Here is a 12,482-nt window from a genome sequence, read left to right as displayed (position 1 = left end):
GTAAACCGCTTTAAGTCTATGGAGGCTTTACTCTCAGGAGAGAGATCTTCCAATGCAGTGTCAGATTCCCCTGGAGGAGTTTTTCACAAATGTGAAAGACTGCTCCAAAATGCTGGGGAAATAACTCACAGGGACAGCGGTTATCACTACCGCTGTGCTTGCGGGTTCAGTTTAGTACATAGTGGGGCTACTTTCATTTGAAATAAAAAAAATTCTGCCGTGATATGAAGTGTTAATAATCGTGGCAGTGCCTAATTGAGCTCACATTTTTATTACAGCAGACAACCAGGGACAGCCAAGTTACATGAATATTTCCATTCATATATCCTACTTCCTACTGTGTGCCAATTGCAGTCAATCTAAGGCCCATATTCAATTAGCGTTGAAAAGCCAAGATCGGCAAAAAGTTTTCACCGATGCGCGGTTTTCGCCACTTTACGAAGTATCGCCCTATTCAATTCCAGGACGCTTTTCGCTTATCATGGCTTTTCGCCTCTAATTGAATCCGGCCATTAGGGGTTTTTGGTCAGCTATATGTTTTGGGCAATTCAATTGTTGCTCCACGTGGGCATTATAGCCACCAGCATTTCTGCTTGCACCCTCTGGATGATGCGAGCAAAAATGTGCAATAAACCGGTAGTTAGAGTGTCCAAACAGCAGTTTGGGCGCCCTAACCAGGACTGTAGACGGGTTTATCCATTTTACATGTCTAAACCTGGTCTAATAAGGCCTGATGACCGCAATAAGGCATCCATTCATTTATTGTGAAAAACATTAAAACCACTTTATGCTAATCTTAACTCTAAAATAATGACACTGACAACAAGTGCTTGGTTCGAATCAAATTAATGTATTTACTAATTGCATGAATTTATTTTAATAACCGGTGGCAAAAGAAGGCGCTACCACAACCCAGCTCTAGCCAAATACTTCTCACCAAAAAATGGGGACGACTAAGATGCCCCCCTTTCAATATGCGTAACCTGCGCTGTTAAAGTCTCACCACCCCTTACTATGGCACAGTCCAGACGCTTCCGCAAAGAAAGCGCCCAATTGTCCACCCCGCATAGGTAGGACACACTCCCTGTCCTTCAAAGGGGCAAGTGCCCCACAGCAACCACTTATGCCACATGTGCCCGCTGGTTAGTATCGCCTTCCGGACTACTGCTTTAAAATTGTTTAGTAAAGGACAAACACACGGTTTTGGGTAGGGAGCGAGGGGCTTCCAACTGAAAAAGAGGCTGAACCTATTCAAATTTAGCCTTAAATAGAAAAACTCATTATGCAAGCCCCTTGAAACTCTAATTGGCTAACTGTCAACTAATGAAAAAAGGGCCTCAAAAAGGAGAAAACTGCCTAGCAAACAAATTCCCTATTGCTGACCAATCACAAAAACTGAGGACTCTTATATAGCCTCATGCCTATGCAGCCCTCAGCTAGTCTAATTAATGGGTACCCAAAACCATTAAATTGCAACACTTGGCCCCCACTAATTATCGCCGCCCACAAAACAATTAAATTGCCCCTATAGTATTTAATTCTGCTCATAATAACAGTATATACACACAAATGTTTCTAATCTCATCAACTATGTTAATCCAATAGCATCAGAAATCTAAAGTATGTGAACTAAATATTTCCTTTTGTGACAAACAGGACTGTCTGCAACATTTGTGTTTGCATTACAACTGCCTATAATGTGTGGTCACATGACAGCACTGCTACTATCATGGCCGGATTAAGGCTTGTGGGGGCCCCAGTGCAACTAAATTGTGGGGGCCCCTCCAAACCACACAAAGTCCACCCCCCTCCCTGAAAGACCCACCCAAAGCCTACCCCCGCCACATGAAGACAGGGACAAACGTAGGATTTTTTTTTTGAAGGGGGGGTCCTGAAAATAAATTTATATATATATATATATATATATATATCAATCATACACTCACACATAAACAGTATACACACACTAATACATATATACATATTAACACATGGACACTAACACATACACAGTATACACATAACATACTGTATACACCATGACATATATACACATAGAATCACATACATACATACACACACACACACACTGAAACAGTACACAAACATACCTTCACTTAATGCAGCAGCTGCTACAGGACCAGTCCTGGTTGCAACAGGGACCGAACACCTCGATCCATTAGGCCCCGCCCCCTCAATGTAATGCAGTGATTTGCGGGTATATGGGGGCGGGGCTTGTCATATTGGCTCCGCCCCAAAATTTGTGTGTCAGGGAGGGTGTCTATGTACGCAGAAACCCCCCTGCATCCGCAAAATGCGAGCGCTCTCTCTGAATGAGGGCGGCCATTTCTCTGTAATGAGCCGGCCTCCTGGCCGCTCGCTAAACTGTGGGTGACCACCCACAGCTTTAGCGAGCGGCCAGGTTGATGATCATGAGTGATGTCAGTGGGGCCGCCCCCAAATGGCAGGCGTTCCTTTGGGAACGCCTCTGTTTGGCCAGCCACCCCCCACACTGCCTACAAAACGGTGCAAGTTGTCAATCACCATCGACAGCCGCCCCTTTTGTAGTGAGCCCCGGAGCGAGAGAATATTTCTCTCGCTCCGGGGCTTGCACACTCGCATTGCGGCCGCTGCACGTGCGCAGGGCCTCAACATCAACCCGCTTTCGAGCGCTCAGCGCTTGTGAGCGAGTCTGAATGAGACCCTCAACCCGGGAACAGGTGTCACTTTGTGTGGGGGGCCGTGGACGACCACCCCTGTCGCCCCTTCCTTAATCGAGTCAGTTTCTGCCGAGCATTGATGAAGTTGTCATATACACAAGTGTGAAGCTCTGGAAGGAGATATAGCTAACAAGCTCCACAAATCGTATCTTGGCCCCAGAACCAGTTCAAAGCTTCCCTCTGCCCCCCTGTCTCAAGGGGCCCCCCAACTTTGATTACAGCTTCAGTGCAAAAGAGCACCAGAACTAGAAGTTGAAAATGAGGAGGGTGGGGACTGAGCAGGGGGACGGGGCTACATGGCACTATACAACCAGTCAGTGCTAGCAGCAGCATGGGGGAGATGAGGGGAGGGGGGGGACTGAGCAGGGGATGGGGCTGCATGGCACTATACAACCAGTCAGTGCTAGCGGCAGCATGGGGGAGATGAGGGGAGGGGGGGGACTGAGCAGGGGGATGGGGCTACATGGCACTATACAGACAGTCAGTGGTAGAAGCAGCATGGGGGAGGGGAGGGGGGGACTGAGCAGGGGGACGGGGCTACATGGCACTATACAGACAGTCAGTGGTAGAAGCAACATGGGGGAGAGGAGGGGAAGGGGGGACTGAGCAGGGGGACGGGGCTACATGGCACTATACAGACAGTCAGTGCTAGCAGCAGCATGGGGGAGAGGAGGGGAGGGGGGTACTGAGCAGGGGGACGGGGCTACATGGCACTATACAGACAGTCAGTGGTAGAAGCAGCATGGGGGAGAGGAGGGGAGGGGAGGAGAGGCAGCAGGAGCACATACAGACAGTGGGTCTCATTTAGACCCGCTCGCAAGCACCTATTCGCTCTCAAGCGGGTCGATTCTCTCGCTCCGGGGCTCACTACAAAAGGGGTGGCTGTCGATGGTGATCGACAGCTCGCACTGTTTTGTAGGCAGGGTGGGGGGTGGCTGGCCAAATGGAGGCATTCCTGACGGAACGCCTGCCATTTGGGGGCGGCCCCACTGACATCACTCATGATGTCAGTGGTGAGCTTCCGGCTCTATTAGAGCTGAAAGCTCACTGGGGCTTGCGGCAGACGAGACCCTACCACAACGGTCTCGTCACAAGCCCAGATGGTCGCGATGGTCTTGACCATCATGACCATCAACCTGGCCGCTCGCTAAAGCTATGGGTGGTCACCCACAGAATAGCGAACGGCCAGGAGGCCGGCTTTGAACATAGAAGCGGCCGCCCTCATTCAGAGCGAGCGCTCACATTTTGCAAGCGGCTCTGAATGAGGTCCAGTGTGCCAAATGATGATGTAAGGTAAGAGGGAGGAGGAGGAACACTATATGTATATCTGAATAAGGCCAATATTTACTAAATAGGATAATGCTGCAAAACTCCAGAAAATGCAGTTTTCAGGGGTTTTACCGCATTCTCCATATGTACAAAACACCGGCAAGCATCAACCCGATGGGTAACGCCACCTTTAGGTGGCATTACCCAATGGAAGCCTATGGGCTTCTTTTTGGGACACTCCTCGTTGGGAGGGATCTGATCTCTCCCATGAGCCCCCGCGGCCGTCTGGGCATGCGTAGAAGGACGCCTGAGGGACTTCTGGGTATTAAACTCGGAAATCCCTCCGCCCAGCAGCATAGCAAAGGACAGCTCTTATCGGGGTAGCTGTCCTTTGCGATATTCTAGGTACATACCACGGTAATGAACTGCAGTATGTAGAGGAAGACAGGCGAGATGTACCGCATTGCTAATGCAATGCTTAGTACATCCCGCCCTAAGTGTGTGATTATCTGTATGTGTGTAAATGAATGAATGTATATGTATGACTGTGTGTACCAGTATGATATATATGTGTGTGTATAAGTTTCTGCCTACATGTATGTATGTGTGACAGTGTGTATGTATGTGTGTGTGACAGTATGTATGTATGTGTATAAGGGGCAGATGTAGTACTTAGCTTTGGAGAGAGATAAAGGACTTGAGTCACTTGTATGCACTGCAGTACACGTGCATGAATTAGCATTACGATCGTACTGTGATCACTTATACAGATATAAAGCCATCGCAGACAGAGGGACAGGACATCAGCGTTTGGGGGTGGTGACGGGGGAGTGGTTGGAGAACCACAGACGTGCCTGTCTATTTGAATGCCATTTCCAAGGCGTGCATAAATTAGCCACTCCAGACGGCATACGCAGCTTGAGTACATGCGATGACATCTAAAATTTCTGAGTAAGGTCAGAGCAGCTGTAATTCTGCATGATGGTCCAATGTTACTTGATGGTACCCATGTATACGCAGGTCTGCAAGGTATTACAGAGGTGAGATAGCGGTAGTAGGTGCCTCTATGTTGGCTTTGCGATTGCAAATATTAGCATATTTTTGCAGCAGATCTGCGTGCAGCTATAGCGATCCATAGTGAATCAGGCCCAAAGTGCCAACCAATCAGCTCTTAACTGTCATTTTTCAAACATTGCCTGTAAAATGACAGGAGCTGATTGGTTGGTATTTTATCTCTCTCCACTTTATCTCTCTCCAAGGCTTAGTAAATCTACCCCTGTTCGTGTAACTACATATGTAGGTGTGTGACAGTATATATGTATATGTGCGTGACTGTATGTATGTGTATATGATGTGTGTGACAGTATATCTGTATGTGTATATGTGTGTGACTGTATGTATGTGTATATGATGTGTGCGACAGTATATCTGTATGTGTATATGTGAGTGACTGTATGTAAAGTGTATATGATGTGTGTGACAGTATATCTGTAAGTGTATATGTGTGTGACTGTATGTATGTGTATCATACTTGCCTACTTTTGAAAACTAGTTTCAGGAAGATTTTAGATAGTGGTTGGACTGCCATCAAGGGGGCGTGTCCAGCTCCACCCAAAGGGTGTGTCTAGCTACACCTATGGGTATATCTATTGCCACTCAGGGATTTGTCCTGCAGTGGAAGTTGAAAACTATAGCACTATGAGCAGCTTGCTGCCAGAGCAGGTCTGTGTATGGGTAGTAACTAAGGACATATGAAATAATGGAATTTATACATCAAAAATATTAAAATCATAAGCATAAAAAAGTGTATCTGTGTATGCAATAAATTCCAACCACAACCCTGCTATATGCATCAACTGATATCAAATCATATAAGCCTATATTCTGACATTTACATGAAAAGCCTGTGTCGCCAATTTCAAATTTCTATAGACAAATTCTCCCATTGACTACACCCAAATGTCTGTTTAGCTTCTGTATATAGTAATTACCCGCACTGAATCTACTTAATCCAGAGTTCCACTCCCTACCAGGGGCTGGCTGGCAAGTTTTAGCCTTGTGGAAAAATACAAGCAAGTGGCCCTGGTTTTCTACAAGTGCTCAACAGCAAAAAAACACCTGCGATCTAACAGCAGTCTATACTACCAGGAACTCGGGGGTACTGTATACATAACCAAAGTCAGCAGAATAGATATGAAAAAGGGGTCCTAGAAAATGGAAGCCCCCCTAAATCACTGCAAGTGGTAATCTCAAGTCTGACAAACGCCCCCTCCCCTCCTCATTAAAAATTATTTCACAGATCTGATACACCCTTCCGCCATAGTTTAAAATCAGACCCCACATCAGCCTCTCTCAATTATGATCATATGGTACCCCACACTTGACAAACCCCCTCCCTCCATTGGAAACATACCCCAGTCCTGATTATCTTCCCGGCCTTTCTCAATGTACTCTATAATCATTCTCAAACCTGACAACTCCCTCAATTAAAATCACATCCCAGTACTGCCCCCCAGACCTAACAACCTATCCCCCCTTAATTAATAACATATTTTAGAAGTGTCCCCCCTCATACCTGACAACCCCCCCTTCTCCCTCAATTAACAGCATGTTCCAGAAGTGACAACCCCCTCAAACCTGACAACCCCCCTTCTCCCTTAATTAATAGCATGTTCCAGAAGTGACAACCCCCTCATACCTGACAACCCCCCCTTCTCCCTCAATTAACAGCATGTTCCAGAAGTGACCCCCCCTCATACCTGACAATCCCCCCTTCTCCCTCAATTAACAGCATGTTCCAGAAGTGACCCCCCCTCATACCTGACAATCCCCCCTCCTCCCTCAATTAATAGCATGTTCCAGAAGTGACAACCCCCATAACTGACAACCCCCCCTTCTTCCTTAATAGCATGTTCCAGAAGTGACCCCCCTCATACCTGACAACCTCCCCTTCTCCCTAAATTAACAGCATGTTCCAGAAGTGACAACCTCCATACCTGACATTCCCCCCTTCTCCCTTAATAGCAAGCCCCAAACTGTTCTTCCCTTCCCTGCCCCCCCTCCCCTTCACCTTCAATAAAAATCATTTACCAACTGCCTTAAATCTGATAAAAGAAAATGCATTTTAAAAATAAGACCTCAAATCAATGGGGGAAGTGCAATACTCACCAGTCTCCTGCTGCTGTTGTCCCTCCTATCTCCGGCTCTCTCTCAAAGTCTGCATAGCCGTTTGCAGCCTTCCACCAGCCATCCACCAATCAGCGTTCAGATACTCCAGCCATCCACCAATCAGCGTTCAGATACTCCTATCACTGTGATTGGTGGATGGCCAGCGCCACCCACCAATGAGGCTGCAGACAATGTTACTTGGCTTCTGCCATCGCGGCCGCGGACCCGAATCCTTTACAGTGTACCGGCCGGGCCGGCCCGGGGGAAGATGCCTTCCTGCACAGCTCACCCTCTACTTATATTTTTTTTACTAACGAGGTGAGCAGACTTGGGACAGCAGCCGGGGAGGAGGAGAGGACGCTGCAGCCGCCGCCAGTCCCGCACCCTGCAGTCAGAGATCAGACAGACTCGGGAGGCAGTGACACCTAGGCGGCCAACGTTACTCACAACTCCGTGGTAGCCGGCCTATCATATTACATTACAGTAAATGACGTTGCATGTCGTGACGTCCTCAAGCCAGGCCCCTCCTCTTTCACATCCGACTCGCGCATGCTTAGTGTGGTGCTTTGACAGGTCAGTGGGAAATACCGGGGGATTCTCTTTACTTTCCGGGGTAGCGGGAGCTCCCAGCTTATAGCGGGAGGCTCCCGCGGAATGCGGGAGGGTAGGCAAGTCTGATGTGTATTTGATGTGTGTGACAGTATATCTGTAAGTGTATATGTGTGTGACTGTATGTATGTGTATATGATGTGTGTGACAGTATATCTGTATGTGTATGACTATATATGTATGTGTATATGATGTGTGTGACAGTATATCTGTATGTGTATATATGTGTGACTATATGTATGTGTATATGATGTGTGTGACAGTATATCTGTATGTGTATATGTGTGTGACTGTATGTATGTGTATTTGATGTGTGTGACAGTATATCTGTAAGTGTTAATGTGTGTGACTGTATGTATGTGTATATGATGTGTGTGACAGTATATCTGTATGTGTATATGTGTATGACTATATATGTATACATGTCCTCCCAACCATCACAATGTTGCTGGGACCTGCTGTGCACATGAGCATAGGGGGCAGCCCAGCAGCTGTGGAAGCAATGTGTACGCCCCCAGTGTGAAGAAAAATGGGTGTGTGATGTATGGCCATGTCCCCATTTATTTGCATGCAGAAGGCTCACACACTATGAGCCTGATTCAGAGTTGTACACAAACCTGATCATTTGCTTACAGCTTCGATGATGGGTGATCGGCGCATGCAGAGGATCTGTACGGCTCATTTTCTGATAAGTGTCCATGAGATCGCTTGCAGTATCCCCTAAGCTGCAGCATGATTGACATACTGTGGCCATTTGGGGGTGGGGGATGGTGACAGTGATTGATTTACAAAATGGGGACATGTTACCCCCATTTTGTGGACATGCCAAGGCCAGGATCTCCATCTTCTGATGCGGATTTCCTGGCCCCAGCAGAGGCGTTCCATAGGCCATTGTTAGTAAACGTAGGCTTACTTATACCCCTTTCACACTGCAAGCAATAACCTGGGTTATTGTGCAGTGTGAAAGGACCCAGTTGAAATAACCTGGGTCAAGTGACCCGGCATTTCAACCCGGGTAACGAGCAGGATTGAACACGGGTTCATCCCGGCTCGCAGTGCAGTGTGAACGGATAACCTGGGTCGATGTGACTTGGGACCGCTTGCAGCATAGGAAGAGCCGGCGCTTGGAGATGATCTCACATGACGCCAGTGACATAATTGACCCTACAATAAGCCGGGTCATGCTGCCAGTCTGAGATTCCAAAGTGAAAGGGGTATAAGATGGCCCGTGGCTGTTAGATGGTGATTTGATGCTGTGTCTTTGGATGCACCACTCTGAGCTGGGATGCCGGCAGTGAGAGTTTTCAGCCTCCAGACGTACAATTCTGAAACAAGCCCAATGACCAAAACTTTGTATCCCAAATATTGGTCTTTAGTGACCCCCAGCCTTAAGTGCCGGGCCCCTCAAAGCCTCAATCCAGCTCTGCTTGGTCCCGTTGGGTAATTCCATCTTCAGATGGGGAGAAGATGTAACAGATAATTACTGGCTGAGTACGTTATGTGGTCAGAGGATTTATCATATGGTTGGTGGAGTCTGAGATCATTAGTAAATCATGGTATTGATTATTGACAAATAATGTAAGAGACATGATTGGTATGGCAGGAAATTGGAACGGAGCTGCACAAATCATTTTTGACCCTAAAGTACAGTGTAATTCTTCTAAATCCCCAGATGTAATGGGCCACATGTTCTGGGGATAGCAAAATGAAGTTAAAAAAGTATTTTTATTTGTTTGTTTAATCTTGCATCAGACGTCTGCTTTATAGGTGAACACAATAAGGATTAAGGTGGCGCCTCTATATCCTGTATTTTACAAATATGTATGTAAATATGTGTATGGGTTTCATACTCATAGATAGTGATCATCACAATTACAATAGATATAATGACTACTAAATGACTGGACACTAATGTTAATATTAAGCTTTATTTACAGATATCAATTTAGCTTTTAGATTTAAAGCGGGAATAATGTCTAATTATTGCTGCTTTAACTCTAGCGGGTAAGTCATCAAAATCTCGCAGCTGCCTGCAACCCACAGGCTATTACACTTAGCCCATAATCTTTACTTCTAATTCACATTAGTCAGTACATCCAATTACTACCCACACTGCAAGCGACTGAAGCCTCCTTGTCATTGGTAGCTCCCCATTAGCCTCTACACATCCATTTACATCACCTACACACTAAGGGGTCAATCCAAATGACTGCGAAGGGTGCAAGTTGCTGTTGCCACGGCGTTAAAACACCAGCAATGGCACGGCAACTCGCACCCCTCGCGGCCCGCTCTGAGCCTGGATTCACATAATTTTGCTTGGAGCCCTACGGGGCTGTGAGCACTTATTGCGAATTCGGGATGCCTTCAAGTGCAGCCGTAGTCATGATGACTCGCACCCAGGAGTACATCGCATTTAATTGCACAGTAATACATGTGGTGTAAATGGTGCTTTACACATTACCAATACTCTTGGGGGAGATGTATCAAACCTTGGAGAGAGATAAAGTGGAGAAAGATAAAGTACCAACCAATCAGCTCCTAACTGTCACTTTACAGGCTGTGTTTGAGAAATTACAGTTAGGAGCTGATTAGTTGGTACTTTATCTCTCTCCCCTTTATCTCTCTCCAAGATTTGTTACATTTCTCCACAATATTTAATAGTTTGGTTGTAGTCCATGGGGCACAATATTTCAGCCCAGATATAGTGCAACCCCCTATTACTATAATAAGTACAAACACATTTATAAGCATTCTTGGATTTACTATTAAGACAAATACCACTAAATTAGATTTTGATGCAAGAAACAGCATGATGTAAATAAATACATGTAAATGTATTTTCAAATAATGGTATAGATATAGAGGCCTCAACACTTGTCTACTATAGCACAGCCTACAAAATGTCATTCACGGTGTTTGTATGATAACAGTTTGTATGTATGAGTCTCCCTTACCCTGTCTCTCTGCATCTACGTGATGTTCTTTGCTCTTCTTCTTCTTCTCCTCATCTCCGATCTTCTCCTCTGGGCAAGATGACAACTGCCTGCATCTCTTCTGTCTCTTGATGGAGACCTCCTGCTCTTCATCAGAGGGGTTAGAAATAATTCTCCTCTTGCTGTCATGTCCATTCTTGCTCTCCTCTGCGCTGGATGATAGCTTCCTCCATCTCTTCCTCCCCTTCTTGATGGAGACCTTCACCTCTTCCTCGGAGGAGGAGTCAGGTAGGATCCTCCTCTTGCTGTCATGTCCAGTATGGTTCAACTCCTCTGAGCTGGATAATAGTTTCCTCCATCTCTTCCTCCCCTTCTTGATGGAGACCTTCACCTCTTCCTCGGAGGAGGAGATGGAAATGATGTTCCTCTTCATGTCACGTCCGTTGTTGCTTAACTCCTCTGAGCTTGATGATATCTTCCTGCACCTCTTCTTCCCCTTCTTGCTGGAATTGATGCTCCTCTCCATGGTGGCCTTCTTCATCCCTGGCTTCCAACGGTTGCTCTTCCACCAGTGGTTTGAAAGTAAACTGCCCTGATGCCAGCTGCAGCTTTGAAAAGTGGCATGTGCCATCAGTGGCAGTTACCTGCCCATATCCCTGTGCTACATACATGGTGTATGCTGGGCGAGCCTATATGCATGTAACATGAATAGGGAGGCATGTGTGAGATTATCTCTGGATTAAATAGTGGTTTCCTAAATTATGGGGTGGGAGTCATTTTATCAATGTGGATTGATCTGATTAAAATGTATCTATATTAAGGTGCATATTGAATTATGTTTGTCACTATTTTATAAAAAAAAAATAATAATGTATTATATATATATTCTGTATTACCAGTTATTTATGTAGTGCACACACATTAGCCCGTGCTTCCCAGAGAACATTTCAGTTACTGACATTAGTCCCTGGCAATCCTTGTCTAATAAAAACATGGACATTAATCCCCGCCCCAGTGGATCTTACAACATACATGCCTACCCTCCCGGAAGTTGCAGGAGGCTCCCGATTTTTCAGGTAACCCCCCGCACCCCTGGAAGAGTAGGCACTTCTTCCACATTCTTCCCACTTCATAGTGGGCAGAATAAGGAGATTTTTCTTGCGGACCGGCGGGTCAGCAAGTAGGGGGCGTGCCCTAATGACCTTATGATGTGTTATTTAAATATTCCCCGTTCACGGCAAATTGCAGCGAGGGGGCGGGGCTTAATGATGCGACCCATCCCCAACACCTCCCACCTGCTTCTCCTCCCCAGGCTTCTCCTGGTTAAGAAAACTCCTATGTCGGCAGGTTTGGCTTACAATCTGTATTCCCTATCACATGGGCTCACAGTTTATAACAATACAGGTTGAGTCTCCCATATCCAAATATTCCGAAATGCAGATTTTTTTTTTGCATGACTGAGATAGTAAAAACTTTGTTTTTTGATGGATCAATGTACACAAACTTTGTATAAAGCACAACATTGTTAAAAATATTGTATAAAATTACCTTTAGGCTGTGTGTATACGGTGTATATGAAACATAAATTTCATGTATGTACACAAACTTTGTTTGAGCCTTAAAATTATTGAACATATTGTATAAAATGACCTGCAGGCTGTGTGTATAAGGTGTATATAAATCATAAATGCTTTCTGTGTATAGATTTGGGTCCAACTCCCAAGATATTTCATTATGGTGTGCAATTATTCCAAAATACGGAATATTCCGATATCCAAAATAC

General features: G+C 45.8%; 1 protein-coding gene across 1 annotated transcript in view; it reads right to left on the bottom strand.

The window, feature by feature from the left end:
- The window catches only part of LOC148517634 (protein kinase C delta type-like), a 60,296-nt gene extending 48,966 nt beyond the window's left edge, over positions 1-11,330 (bottom strand). Inside the window, exon 1 of the mRNA XM_088478488.1 lies at positions 10,721-11,330. Coding sequence (XP_088334614.1) covers positions 10,721-11,330 — 610 coding nt within the window. The remainder of the gene's footprint in view (positions 1-10,720) is intronic.
- Positions 11,331-12,482: the final 1,152 nt, after the last annotated feature.

Source organism: Taudactylus pleione, unplaced genomic scaffold (genome assembly GCF_031769625.1).
Source record: "Taudactylus pleione unplaced genomic scaffold, aTauple2 ptg000214l, whole genome shotgun sequence".
Taxonomy (NCBI): domain Eukaryota; kingdom Metazoa; phylum Chordata; class Amphibia; order Anura; family Myobatrachidae; genus Taudactylus; species Taudactylus pleione.
This window is presented reverse-complemented; position numbering and strand designations above follow the sequence as displayed.